Source organism: Papio anubis, chromosome 7 (genome assembly GCF_008728515.1).
Source record: "Papio anubis isolate 15944 chromosome 7, Panubis1.0, whole genome shotgun sequence".
Classification (NCBI taxonomy): Eukaryota; Metazoa; Chordata; class Mammalia; order Primates; family Cercopithecidae; genus Papio; species Papio anubis.
In genome coordinates this window covers 14,457,294-14,472,251 of record NC_044982.1, presented here as the reverse complement: position 1 = coordinate 14,472,251, position 14,958 = coordinate 14,457,294, and the positions used below count along the sequence as shown (strand labels likewise).

Sequence of the window (14,958 nt, the reverse complement as noted above, 5' to 3'; positions counted from 1 at the left end):
CAAATAGTCCCACCTTCAGGGGACTTACACTGGCAGGGATTCTTAAATAATTACACAACTCTTACTTCAAAATCCTTCATTGACGGCCTGGTGCAGTGGCTCATGCCTGTAATCCCAGCACTTTGGGAGGCCGAGGTGGGTGGATCACCTGAGGTCAAGAGTTCAAGACTAGCCTGGCCAACATGGTGAAACCCCATCTCTACTAAAAATACAAAAATTAGCCAGGCATTGTGGTGGACACCTGTAATCCCAGCTACTCGGGAGGCTGAGGCAGGAGAATTGCTTGAACCTGGGCAGCAGAGGTTGCAGTGAGACGAGATCGCACCAGCGCACTCCAGACTGGGCAACAGAGTGAGACTCTGCCTCAAAAAAAAAAAAAAAAAAAAAATCCTTCAGTGACTTCCTATTGCCATCCTATTGCTGGCCTGAAAAGCTCTGTGATCTGGATCAACCACCCGTCCTGTTCTGTTCTCCCCAGATTCTCTCTGCCCCAGTCACTCCAGACTCCAGTCATACTAGCTTCTTCCTTTTACTTCTGGAAAGTTCACTAAGGAAAAGTCTTTTGTGCCACCGCTACACGTTGAGCATGCCTACATTAAAGCACCATTACATCATACTGGAAGTATTACTTTATATACTACTGAACTAGCAGCTTTTGAGGGGCAGAGGAATCTTATTTTTTTTTTTTTTTTTGAGACAGAGTCTCACTCTGTCACCCAGGCTGGAGTGCAGTGGTATGATCTCGGCTCACTGCAACCTCCGCCTCCTGGGTTCAAGCCATTCTCCTGCCTCAGCCTCCCGAGTAGCTGGGACTATAGGCGCCCACCACCATGCCTGGCTAATTTTTTTGTATTTTTAGTAGAGAGTGGGTTTCACCATGTTAGCCAGGATGGTCTTGATCTCCTGACCTCATGATCCGCCTGCCTCAGCCTTCCAAAGTGCACGAATCTTACTCTTTAGGTCAAGGGTTACTACAGAGCAATGAATTAATGCATGAAGTTTTTTTGATTGACTGGCACAAAAAAATACCAATAATTCAGTAGCAGAGAGAGAAGTTACTGAGCTAATCAGGAAAGACTTCATGGAGACAGAAAAGACCAAATAGATGCACTTCTAGTACACTTCCTATGTCATCTTAGGCTACTCACCTTTTCTCTAATCTTCATTGAAATCTTGTGTTGGCCAGGCATGGTGGCTCAAATCCTAGCACTTTGGGAGGCCGAGGCAGGCAGATCACCTGAGGTCGGGAGTTCGAGACCAGACTAGCCAACATGGCAAAACCTGATCTCTACTAAAAATACAAAATTAGCTGGGTGTGGTGGCATATGCCTGTAATCCCAGCTACTCGGGAGGTTGAGGCAGGAGAATCACTTCAACCTGGGAGGCAGAGGTTGCAGTAAGCCCAGATCACGCCATTGCACTTCAGCCTGGGTGACAGAGCGAAATTCCATCTCAAAAAAAAAAAAAAGGCTAAGCGCGGTGGCTCACGCCTGTAATCCCAGCACTTTGGGAGGCCAACGCGGGCGGATCACGAGGTCAGGAGATCGAGACCAGCCTGGCTAACACGGTGAAAACCCATCTCCATTAAAAATACAAAAATTAGCCGGGTGTGGTGGCGGGCGCCTGTAGTCCCAGCTACTTGGGAGGCTGAGGCAGAACAATGGTGTTAAACTGGGAGACAGAGGTTACAGTAAGCCGAGATCGTGCCACTGCACTCCAGCCTGGGTGACAGAGTGAGACTCTGTCTCAAAAAAAAAAAAAGAAAAGAAAAAGAAAAAAAAAAATCTCGTGTTAACAAGAGACATTGCATAGAGATATTTCCATCTTCTTGAACACTGTACCTATTAAATCCAAACTGGCATGAATTTTGTTACCCAAGACGAAATACTTTAACAGAATTTCAAATGTTGGGCATTTTAAAAATTATGCGTATTAAGTATTCGGACTTGCAACACAAATCAGCGGTAACTAAAGGGTATTGTTTCACTGTAATCTTACTCCTCCTAAATTCAATCCTACCTAAAGCAAATTTAATAAAATGTGGCTTCCAAGAAGAGGTAGTAGAACTTGGCTATTTATTTTATTTATTTATTTATTTATGACGGGTCTCACTCTATTGCCCACACTGGAGTGTAGTGGCGCAATGTTGGCTCACTGCCAACCTCTGCCTCCCAGGTTCAAGCAATTCTCCTGCCTCAGCCTCCTAAGTAGCTGGGATTACAGGGATGCACCACAATGCCTAATTTTTGTATCTTTAATAGAGATAGGGTTTCACCATATTGGCAAGGTTGGTCTCAAACTCCTGACCTCAAATAATCCACCCACCTCGGTCTCCCAAAGTGCTGGGATTACAGGGGAGTCACTGTGCCCGGCCATGTTTTTAAAAATTGGTACCTAATCTTGATGATATTGTGTCATAAAAAATGAATCAAGAGAGAATCCAATTTACTATTACAGATGTTGGCATTAGCAATTTATGTTTCATAAAAAATACTACACATATTTCCAGGAAAGGGAGGTAGAAAAAAATACATACAACAGCATTGTGTTGAAACTCTCCATATATCCCTTAAGGACAAAAGACTTAGGTGTAATATTGCTCTCAATAAAGTATATATGCTTGAAACAAACCAAAGAAAACAAAAGAAATACAACCTAATGTTTCTGATTAGTGCTATTTTTGTCCTTTCTAAAAATATTCTGCTCCTCACAATTGATTACAGATTTTTCAAGTATTATTCATCAATCTGCTTTTTTTCTTTTTTGAGACGGAGTCTCGCTCTGTTGCCCAGGCTGGAGTGCAGTGGCGCCATCTCGGCTCACTGCAAGCTCTGCCTCCCGGGTTCACGCCATTCTCCTGCCTCAGCCTCCTGAATAGCTGGGACTACAGGCGCTCGCCACCACACCTGACTAATTTTTTTGTATTTTTAGTAGAGATGGGGTTTCACCGTGTTAGCCAGGATGGTCTTGATCTCCTGACCTCATGATCCGCCCGCCTTGGCCTCCCAAAGTGCTGGGATTACAGGCTTGAGCCACCGCGCCCAGCCCATCAATCTGCTTTCATATATTGAAGGCAAAGGAATATTTTTAAAAGATATAGTTTATTTACTTCTCTATTGTTTTTATTTTATATTTTATCTTATTTTTTGACACAGGGGCTCCCTGTGTCTTCCAGACTGGAGTGCAGTGGCACGATCACAGCTTATTGCAGCCTCATCTTCCACAGGCTCAGGTGACCTCCCACCTCAGCCTCCTGAGTAGCTGGGACTACAGGTGTACCCCACCACACCCAGGTAATTTTTGTATTTTTAGTAGAGACGGGGGTCTTGCCATGTTTTCCAGGCTGGTCTCGAACTCCCGGGCTCAAGCCATCTGCCCACCTTGGCCTCCCAAAGTGCTAGGATTGCAGACATGAGCCACCTTGCCCGGCCTGCTGGTGTTTTTTAGAATCGTCCCAGTAACTAGTACCTCAAGAGGTTACACTTTTTTTTTTGTGGCGTTTTTGTAACTCTTGTACTATATCTGTACAATTTAAAACTATATGATTTGAACCACAATGAGCTGCCACTTCACATCTGTTATGATAGTTATTATTTTAAAAAAACTAAAAAATTAAAAAGAGACTACCATATGATTCAGCAATCCAGTATCTGGGTATTTATCCAAAAGAATTGAAATCACACAGAGATATATGGACCCTCACATTCATTGTACCATTGTTAACAACAGCCATGATGAGGAAATAACCTAAATGTCCATCAATGGATGAACAGATACAGAAAATACATGCAATGAACCATTATTCAGCCTTCAAAAAGAAAGAAATCCTGCAATATGTAACGACATGGATGAACTCTGAAGACATTGTGCTAAGCAAAATAAGCCAATCACAGGACAAATATTGCATGATTCCATGTAACATTCCATGAGTTATCTAAAGTAGTCAAACTCATAGAGTAGAATGGTGGTTACCAGGGCCTGGAGTGGGGAGGGCAGAAATGGGAAATGGCTAATTAATGGGCATGAAGTTTCAATTATGCAAGGTAAGTTCTAGACATTTGCTGTACAACACTGTGCTTATAGTTGACAATACTGTATTGTACATTTAAGATTTTGTTAAGAGGCAGATTTCAAGTTGTGTTTTTTTTGTTTGTTTCTTTTTTTTTGCGGGGGGGACAGAGTTTCACTCTTGTTGCACAGGCTGGAGTGCAATGGTGCAATCTCGGCTCACCGCAATCTCCGCCTCCCGGGTTCAAGTGATTCTCCTGCCTTAGCCTCCTGAGTAGCCGGGATTACAGGCATGCACCACCATGGCCGACTAATTTTGTATTTTTAGTAGAGATAAGGTTTCTCCATGTTGGTCAGGCTGGTCTCGAACTCCTGACCTCAGATGATCTGCTCGCCTCGGCCTCCCAAAGTGCTGGGATTACAGGCATGGGCCACTGCGCCCGGCCTCAAATTGTGTTCTTAAAATAATTTTTTTTTTTTAAAGAGCAAACAATGCTAATCCTTGCCGTTACGGGTTTTAAAGTCTATGTGGAATAAAGAGGGAGAAAAAAGGCTACAATTTGATAATATTGACACACCCATACATAGAACAGATGGCATGTATACACCTGTGAAACCATCACCTCAATCAAGAAAATGAACATATTATACCCAAGTTTCCTCTTTTTTTTTTTGAGACAGAGTTTCGCTCTTGTTGCCCACACTGGAGTGCAATGGCATGATCTTGGCTCAATGCAACCTCTACCTCCTGAGTTGAAGCAATTCTCCTGACTCAGCCTCCCAATAGCTGGGATTACAGGTGTGCACCACCATGCCTGGCTAATTTTGTATTTTTAGTAGACACGGGGTTTCACCATGTTGGTCAAGCTGGTCTTGAACTCCTGACCTCAAGTGATCCACTGGCCTTGGCCTCCCAAAGTGGCTGGGATTACAGGTGTGGGACACTGTGCCCGGCCTTTTTTTTTTTTTTTTGAGACATAGTCTTGGTCTGTTGCCCAGGCTAGTGTCCAGTGGCATGATCTCAGCTCACTACAACCTGTGCCACCCAGGTTGAGGGGATTCTCCTGCCCAGTAGGTGGAACTACAAACGCAGGCCACCATGCCTGGTTAAGTTTTTTAGTAGAGACAGGGTTTCACCATGTTAGCCAGGCTGGTCTCAAACTCCTGACCTCAAGTGATTCCACAGCCTCGGCCTCCCAAAGTGCTGGGATTAGACATGGGCCACTGTGCCTGGCCCAGCCTCCTTGTAATTCTTTTCAACACCTTCTAGACCCTGATCTCTCAACCACTGAACTGCTTTGTTACTACAGATTGCTATTTATAACATTTTCTATTTATAGAAATGGAATCCTATCGCATGGGTTCTTTCTTATCTGGCTTCTTTCATTCAGCACCGTTAGTATGAAATTCATCCGTATTATGTTATCAATAGATCATTCCTTCTCATTCCTGGGTGATATGGATTCAACACACTGTATCCATTCATATGTTGATAGACATTTGGGTCATCTCATTTTTGGCTGTTACTAATCAAGCTGCTATGAACATTCATGGAAGTCTTTGTGCGGATATATGCTTTCATTTCTCTTGGGTAAATAACTCAGACTGGGATGGCTGGATCAAGTGGTGGGTGTGTTTTACCTGAAACTGCTAAACTTCTTTCCAAGGTGGGACAATTACTGGTGGCTACATTTTATATTCCTGCCAGCAGTGTGCCTTCTAGCTGCTTTACATCCTTGCCAACAACTGGTAGTCAGTCTTCCAAATTTTAACTATTTTTACTTATTTAAATCTATTTTTTGAGACAGAGTTTCATTCTTGTTGCTCAGGTTGGAGTGCAATGGCACGATCTTGGCTCACTGCAACCTCTGCCCCCGGGGTTCAAGTGATTCTCCTGCCTCAGCCTCCCAAGTAGCTGGGATTACGGACATGCACCACCACACCTGGCTAATTTTGTATTTTTAGTAGAGATGGGGTTTCACCATGTTGGTCAGGCTGGTCTCGAATTCCTGAGCTCAAGTGATCCACCCGCCTAGGGCTCCCAAAGTGTTGAGATTATAGGCATGCGCCAGCCTAATTTTAACCATTTAATAGGTGTGTAGTGCCATCTCATTTTGCTGTTAATTTGCATTTCTCTAGTGACTACTAATGTTGAGTACCTTTTCATGCGCTTACTTGCCATCCTCATATCTTTTTTGGCAGTGTTTGTTAAAATCTTTTGCCCATTTAAAACATTAAGTTGCTTAAACTGGGCACAGTGGCTCATGCCTGTAATCCCAGCACTTTGGGAGGCTGAGTTGGGTGGATCACCAGGTCAGGAGATCAAGACCATCCTGGCTAACATGGTGAAACCCCGTCTCTACTAAAAATACACAAAATTAGCCAGGTGTGGTGGCAGGCACCTGTAGTCCCAGCTACTCGGGAGGTTGAGGCAGGAGAATGGTGGGAACCCAGGAGGCGGAGTTTGCAGATCACACCACTGCACTCCAGCCTGGGTGACATAGCAAGACTCAGTCTCAAAAAAAAAAAGTTAGGTTATTAAGCTATAAGGATTGTTTACATATTCTAGATGTGTTTTTCGAAGAGCAAAATTTTAAATTTTGATAAAGTACAAACTTACTGATTTTTTTTTTTTTTTTTTTTGAGACGGAGTCTCGCTCTGTCGCCCCGGCTGGAGTGCAGTGGCCGGATCTCAGCTCACTGCAAGCTCTGCCTCCCGGGTTCACGCCATTCTCCGGCCTCAGCCTCCCGAGTAGCTGGGACTACAGGCGCCCGCCACCTCGCCTGGCTAGTTTTTTGTATTTCTTAATAGAGACGGGGTTTCACCGTGTTAGCCAGGATGGTCTCGATCTCCTGACCTCGTGATCCGTCCGTCTCGGCCTCCCAAAGTGCTGGGATTACAGGCTTGAGCCACCGCGCCCGGCCAAACTTACTGATTTTTAAAACTAGTTCATGTTCTGTGTGTTGTATTTGAAAAATCCTCGCTTCCCGTGTGTATCCTACATTTGAAAAAAGGAAAAATCTTTGCCAAAGCTAAGGTCACTAAAATTTTCAGTATGTGATTTTTATCAAATAAAATCTTGGCCTCATCCTTTTTAAGTCCCGTTGAAGCACAAAGTTTGAGATTTTTTTCTGAAAAATATATGATAAAAAATTTGCTCTATGATTTAATAGTACTGTGGTCCAAAATGAGAAACAGCAAATTAAATGCTAATTATCAATTTAATACCAACATATACAATCAGGTACCTAATAGTTATTATTTTATTTTTTATTTATTTTTGAGATGGAGTCTCACTCTGTTACCTGACAGGACAGGTATGCGCCACCACACCCGGCTAATTTTTTTGTATTTTTAGTAGAGACAGGGTTTCACCATGTTGGTAAGGCTGGTCTGGAATTCCTGACCTCAGATGATCTGCCTGCTTCAGCCTCCCAAAGTGTTGGGATTACAGGCGTGAGCCACCATGCCGGGCCCTAATAATAATAATAATTATTTTTTTTTGAGACAGAGTCTCACTCTGTTGCCCAGGCTGGAGTACAGTGGTGTGATCTCGGCTCATCACAAGCTCCGCCTCGCAGGTTCACACCATTCTTCTGCCTCAGCCTCCTGAGTATCTGGGACTACAGGAGCCCGCCACCACGCCTGGCTAATTTTTTGTATTTTTAGTAGAGACGGGGTTTCACTGTGTTAGCCAGGATGGTCTCGATCTCCTGACCTTGTGATCCGCCCGCCTCGGTCTCCCAAAGTGTTGGGATTAGAGGCGTGAGCCACTGCACCTGGCCTTAAGTACGCTTGTTACTAGAAGGACTGCCTTTATATGAAAAGAAAGACATTTCCGATTCTTCACGTTTTTATTTCTCTCAGAAGTTTAAAATGTGAGCATTCAATAGTTCAGCCAGACTCTTCACTTCCAGGTAACTTCTTCATTGGGTCGCAATTCCCTGTGTGAAAAGCAAAAAAGGAAGAAATGGAAAAACTGTAAATAAAACTTGGATAAGAGATAAAAGGGGAAGTCAGAAGAACATGATTTCAATATTTCATTTTCTTTTTTTTGTTTTTTTGAAATGGAGTCTGGCTCTGTAGCCCAGGCTGGAGTGCAGTGGCACGATCTCGGCTCACTGCAAACTCCACCTCCTGGGTTCAAGCAATTATCCTGCCTCACCCTCCTGAGTAGCTGGGATTACAGCTGTACACCACCACACCAAGCTAATTTTTTATATTTTTGGTAGAGACGGGGTTCCACCATGTTGGCCAGGCTGGTCTCGAACTCCTGACCTCAAGGGATCCGCCTGCCTCAGCCTCCCAAAGTGCTAGGATTACAGGTGTGAGCCACCGCACCCAGCCAATATTTTATTTTCTATTACACTGATCCATTTAAAAAACTTACATATTAAATTCATCATATTTATTCTTTTTATTCATGACTTTAACTTTTACCATATTGTCAGCTTCATTTTTCTGGGTTAAAGAATTGTGATTACTTAGTTTATATGAAAGCTATTATCTCTGCTCAGTGAGTTCATTCAAAATGTTTTCTAAACCCTTTCCAGCTTATTTTCTCTTTCTTGAAATCCCTGATTTGTGAATCACCTCTACCATCTCTCCATACCCACTGTGGATGCTGCTCACTTCTCTTGCCCCTCAAGCTTCCTCCTACCCAGCTGTATGCCCACTGGCAGGCATCCTGTCTTGCTAACGGGAACTCTCTGCTGCCAGAGGAGCCATCTCTAAGGCATAATGGGACCAGGCAGCTGCCAGCTGCTGTCACTCTACCACCAGGTCTAAAGCTGTCAGGTAGTGTTGCTAAGAACACAGCGCCTAGCTGCTATTATTACTATTTCTCTCAGCTACAGCATGTCTTAAGACAATATATGACAATATATGTGGAAGCCGTAATATAAGCTAGGCTTTGGTCAGCTACTTTTAAACTGTGGCTGTATTAAAATGCACTTTGAATTAAAAAAAACATGATACTTTCAAAGACCTGAAACAGCCTATTCATTAAATGAGGACTTTACATTCTAGAGGTAATCATATTGTTTTATCCAAGGATTCAATAACAAACAAGACTAAAACCAGTATCATTTGAATCTAAGTCCTCAAGGGGGAAAAATTACCCCTTCTATTTATTTTTGGCACATATAAAAAAGAATATTCCCCAAATTTGGCCAATTGCTGGTTTAAAAACATGCAGACTAACCTTTTAAATAACGAACTCTTGTTCCGGAAGGCAGTTAGCCGTTCATCATTCTTTCTGTCTAAATAACATCCAATGACAAATCCCATAGGGACAAGAACATGAACCCAGTGGTCCCGCACAATCTGAAGTAAGTTCACCATGATAGCTAAAAGAAAAAAAAATTATCAGAAATACAACTGCTTTTTTTGTTTTCTTTGAAATAGCTTTTAAATTGCATCTGGGATGGGCACGGTGGTTCATGCCTGTAATCCTAGCACTTTGGGATGCTGAGGTGGGCAGATCACTTGAGATCAGGAGTTTGAGACCAGCCTGGCCAACATGGCAAAACCCCATCTCTACTAAAAGTACAAAAATTAGCCGGGTGTGGTGGTGCGCGTCTGTCATCCCAACTACTGGAGAGGCTGAGACAGGAGAATTGCTTGAGCCTAGGAGGCAGAGGTTGCAGTGAGCCAAGATCATGCCACTGTACTTCAGTCTGGGCAACAGAGCAAGACTCCGTCTCGATAAAATAAATAAACTGCATCTGGAACAGAAAGATAATAGACATAGATGTAATAGATGTTAAAAGCCTCATAAGCCTCTTTGTTTGCCTGGCATCAGAATATTGTATAATACTTAAAAATCTAATTGATGAAGATTACACACGGGACAATGATTAATATAAAATTACACTGCACTGAGTCTATTTATTAAATTTTACTACTAGCTTCAATAGTGATGTGATACGATACAGAGCAGAGAAACAGAGAGGGTATGTAAAACATTCTGCCTGCAATAGCTGATTGTTTGCATCCTCCTCATGTTGTTTTGGAACTTTTTCTTATAAAAGAGATGAGGTCTTGCTACGTTGCCCAGGCTGGAGGGCAGTGGCTATTCACAGGCACTATAGCTCTCAACTCCCGGGCTCAAGTATTCCTCCTGCCTTAGCCTTCCAAGTAGCTGGGACTATAGGCATGCACCACTGCACCTGGCTCTCATTTAGAACTTTTACATGTGTGAAACATATTTAGAACCTCTTGCAATGCAAAAACAAATTTAATACAATTTTGCCAGAAGTGGAATTCTTTAGGTAAAGCTGTAATTACTGAAAACTAAATTTAGAAAGAAAAAAGATATGAGAGAAAAAAAACCTATATTCAATAATGTCACTGTAGATATGAATATAGATTACTCTAAAAAAGGTAAAAGGGCCAGGTGTGGTGGTTCACGCCTGTAATCCCAGCACTTTGGGAGGCTGAGGCAGAAGGACAAGGTCAGGAGTTCGAGACCAGCCTGGCCAACATGGTGAAACCCCATCTCTACTAAAAATACAAAAATTAGCTGGGCATAGTGGTGCATGCCTGTAATCCCAGCGACTCAGGAGGCTGAGGCAGGAGAATCGCTTGAACTCGGGAAGCAGAGGTTGCAGTGAGCTGAGATGATGCCACTACACTCCCGACTGGGGGATAGAGCAAGACTGTCTCAGAAAAAAAAACAAAAAACAAAAACAACAAGGTAAAGGGAGAAGAAAATTTACTTTTATAGTGTGACTACTAGGTGGCTCATGCCTGCAACCCCAGCACTTTGGGAGGCTAAGGCGGATGGATCACTTGAGCCTAGGAGTTTGAGACTAGCCTGGTTAACATGGAAAACCGTGTCTCTACAAAAAATAAATTGGCTGGGTGTGCTAGTGTATGCCTGTAGTCCCAGCTACTTGGGAGGCTGAGGTGGGAGGATTGCTTGAGCCCAAGAGACGGAGGTTGCAGTGAGCTGAGATCACACCACTGTACTCTAGCCTGGACAACAGAGCAAGATGCTGTCTCAAAACAAAAACAAACAAACAAACAAAAAAGACTACTAGGTTACTAGGTACCAGAGCCATGTATTTCTATACGTAATGTGAATTAACTATTATTTACATTTTACAGATAAGAAAACAGCTTAATCCAAATACTATTAAGTATAGAGCTGGAGTTCAAATTCAGCTTCACTCTACAGCTCTGGCTCCTATTATATAGCTCATGCCTAAGAAACCCCTTCCTGAATTGATGTTTATGGTACTTAAAAGCTTTTAAATGCTGAGTGTCCAGAAGGTAGATGAGGAGGAATAGAACTACAGGTTTTTCTTTATCCGAAATGCTTGGAACCCGAAGTGTTTTAGATTTTTTCAGATTTTGAAATATTTGCATACACATAATGAGCTATCTTGGGGATAGGACCGAATTTAAACATAAACTCCATTTGGGCTTTACATATACCTTATACACATAGCCTGAAGGCAATCTTATATGAAACTTGTTTTTTTTTCAAATAGTCTTGCTCTGTCACCTAGGATGGAATGCAGTGGAGTTATCATAGTCCACTGCAGTCCTGAACTCCTGAGCTCAAGTGATCTTCCCACCTCAACCTCCTGAGAAGCTGGAGCTACAGGTGTTAATTTTAAAAAATCCTTAAAAAAATTTGTAGACACAAGATCTTGCTATGTTGCCCAGGCTGGTCTCAAACTTGTGGCCCCAAGCTTCACATTTGGGGGCATTTTGGATTTCCAATATTCTGATCAGGGATGCTGAACCTGTAATGGTCATCAGGTGGAAAATAAATTCCACTAATTCAATAAAAACATAGTTGGATTGCCAATTTCCTATAAAAATTCGTGCATACAGATGAATTCAAAATACACCTGTGTGCATTTCGACCTAACCTAATAAATCATGTACAGTGACTGAGAAGACATATGACAACATCCTAGAAAGACAATACATTATTGCCAACAAAACTGCTTAGCACTAAGCTCTGCTAGGCCTATATAGACTGAATTTCTGCCTCTCCTCTGACACTGATTGGCAGTTATACAATTCATACATTTTTCTTTCCTTTTTCTTTCTTTTTTATTTTGAGACGGAGTTTCGCTCTTGTTGCCCAGGCTGGAGTGCAATGGCGCGATCTTGGCTCACCGCAACCTCCGCCTCTCGGATTCAAGGGATTCTCCTGCCTCAGCCTCCTGAGTAGCTGGGATCACAGGTATGCGCCACCATGCCCAGCTAATTTTGTATTTTTGTTAGAGACGGGGTTTCTCCATGTTGGTCAGGCTGGTCTTGAATTCCCGACCTCACGTGGTCCACCCGCCTAGGCCTCCCAAAGTGCTGGGATTACAAGCGTGAGCCACCGCGCCCGGCTTTTTTTTTTTGAGACAGATTCTCACTCTGTGGCCCAGGCTGGAGTGCAGTGGTGCAACTACAGCTCACTGCAACCTCTGCCTCCCAGGTTTAAGTGATTTTCTTGCCTCAGCCTTCCGAGTAGCTGGGACCACAGGCACGTGCCACCATGCCCGGCTAATTTTTGTATTTTTAAGTAGCGACGGGGTTTCACTGTTGGCCAGGCTGGTCTCGAACTCCTGACCTCTTCATCCGGTCACCTCGGCCTTCCAAAGTGCTGGGATTACAGGCATGAGCCACCGCGCCTGAACATACGTTTTTCTTTTAAAAGGCAAGGTCGGCCAGGTGCGCTGGCTCACGCCTGTAATCCTAGCACTTTGGGAGGCTGAGGCGGGTGGATTACGAGATCAGGAGTTCGAGACCAGCCTGGCCAACATAGTGAAACCCCGTCTCTACTAAATATACAAAAAATTAGTCGGGTGTGGTGGCGGGAGCCTGTAATCCTAGCTACTTGAGAGGCTGAGACGGGACAATCGCTTGAACCCGGGAGGCGGAGGTTGGAGTGAGCGGAGATTGCGCCATTGCACTCCAGCCTGGGTGACAAGAGTGAACCTCTGTCTCAAAAATAAAAATAAAAAAGCAAACCAAAAGGGTAAGCGCATCATTTTGGTGCAACGGTGTCGGCTCAAGAGGATTTGCGGTTTGGAAGAGAGCGAGGTTAGCGAGGAGACAGAAGGCTAGGACTTAGATGAACGTAAGCTGCTTGGGGAGGGGAGGCAGCCAGCGTCTTCCCTGCTTCAGGCCAGGCATGGGATACTGGCTAGCGGGCGGTCACTGGGTCTCATCTCTACGGACCTTTTCCTGTTATAACAGCCTCAGAAAACCCATTCCAAAAGCTCCGGCCCGGAAATCCCATCCTCCACCCGAAGAAAACCCCATTTTCCTTTCCCGTCACCTTCGCTCGGAAGCGCCGGGGAAGCTCAGACCACCCCTCCACACACGCACAGCACCGAGGGCCTGCCTAGAACCCTCTCCGTCACCCTCGCCGTGATCCGCGGCGCGGCGGCCCCCCAGGCTCCCCAGACCCACCTGCAGCCTCAGTGCCAATAGCGACCCCGAGACCAAGGGCAACTCAGCCACCCGCGCCAGTGGAAGCTGCGACCTCGGGAGCTGCCATTCGCCGCGCCGGCACGGAGCAGAGGGGTGACGCCAGCAAATCATACTACTTCTTCCTCCTCAGGGTTGACTCCTTTTTTTTTTTTTTAGCTTCCAAACATTATCAATAATTTCTGAATACAATTTCGCTCCACTCAGACGAGGCGTGCAGGTGTGAGCGCCGTCGCCTTCCCACAGCCCCGTGCCCACCCCCCGGAGATGGTCTCGCCCTGGGTCATCCTCGTTTACGCCGCTCGCCTCCAGCTCCAAAATGGCGGCCGCCGCTGGGGGGCTTCTGCCGGCCGGTAGTGCCCCGCGCTGCTGAGCCAGCATCGGCTTTTCTACCTCTTGAACCTGGATTCGCTTAGGGGTTGGGAAGGGCAGTGGACGGCGTTGGGGGAGGCCTGACGAGGCAAGTGAGGGCGGGAGAAAGGAGTAAGCCTCTGGCGGGGGAAGGCGGCGTCACTGGCCCTCCGGGAGCGCCGGGCCCCGACTCCGACCCGGTCTCCCCCGAGGACTCGCCCCCGCCGCTTCGGCTGCGACTGTCCCGGTCGTTCCTGGCAGAAGTGGTCAGCGAGGGAAAGAGAAGTGACTTCTCCATGGGTTTCAAGCTCCCAGCTGTTTTGCGGCAGCTCGTACGGTTCCCTCCTGGGATCTTCTTTCCTCCTTTCTGCTTCCCTCTGCTTACCCTTTCATCTCTTGGCGCTGGAGGAGTTAAGCCGACGCCAGCTTTAGCTGCTTAGCCTCGTGGCTACGGCGTTCTCAGCCTCCCCCGCTCGGGCTCTTCCCGTCGTTTTGGGTTGAGAGACCACGAGGTTACTAAGCTCTGGGCACCGCGTAGGCGTCCTTTTAGTTAATCGACTCCAGAGACCTTTAGGATGTTTGTACCACGCTGTACTAAAAGGGTCTCGGCCCTTCGCGCCCTCCCGCCATTGCCCTCCCAGCGCTTCCACTATCACTGTGAAGTTATAATTCTTTTTTGACTTCGTACTGTTTTATGTGCTCTTTAGAAAACAAGAGGTCAGTCTGTAACCCCGGCAAGTCTGGCATCCTGTGACCAGGCGAACCTGAGCTATCATTTATACCCATCCCCTAATTTTTAATTTTACAATCCCTTTAACCCCTTTTTTTCCTTTCTTTTTTCTTCTTCTTCTTCTTTTTTTTTTTTTTTTTAAATAGAGACGGGGTTTCACTATGTTGCCCAGGCTGGTGTCGAACTCCTGGGCTCAAGAGAACCTCCCATTTTGGCCTATGCTGGGATTACAGGCGTGAGCCACCATGCCCGGCCTTGCAACCCCAGTATGAAATTGCTGCTTTCCCTCAACTGACAGGAAAGAGACTTCCCCACTCAGTGAGTTCCAGGGCTAACCCAAACTCCTCTGTTTTCCCTTGGATTTTGCTTAGTTCACCTTAGTTGTCATCAACATGCACGGTCATGATTTTTTATTTTTGAGAAG

At 45.0% G+C, this 14,958-nt stretch overlaps 2 protein-coding genes across 3 annotated transcripts in view; one reads left to right on the top strand and one right to left on the bottom strand.

Moving 5' to 3' along the window:
• Positions 1–7,844: 7,844 nt before the first annotated feature.
• Positions 7,845–13,582, bottom strand: NDUFB1 (NADH:ubiquinone oxidoreductase subunit B1). The gene is given in 4 exon segments (XM_003919678.4): positions 7,845–7,953; positions 9,213–9,357; positions 13,436–13,480; positions 13,483–13,582. Coding segments are annotated over 4 exon segments (312 nt in total). The 5' UTR covers positions 13,568–13,582; the 3' UTR covers positions 7,845–7,916.
• A 71-nt stretch (positions 13,583–13,653) lies between these two features.
• The window catches only part of CPSF2 (cleavage and polyadenylation specific factor 2), a 40,553-nt gene continuing 39,248 nt past the window's right edge, over positions 13,654–14,958 (top strand). Inside the window, exon 1 of one of the 2 annotated variants that reach the window (XM_031667893.1) lies at positions 13,654–13,913. The gene's annotated coding sequence lies outside the window, so the exon portion shown is untranslated. Of the gene's footprint in view, positions 14,137–14,958 lie in introns of both variants that reach the window. The other variant, XM_031667894.1, reaches the window with a different exon arrangement.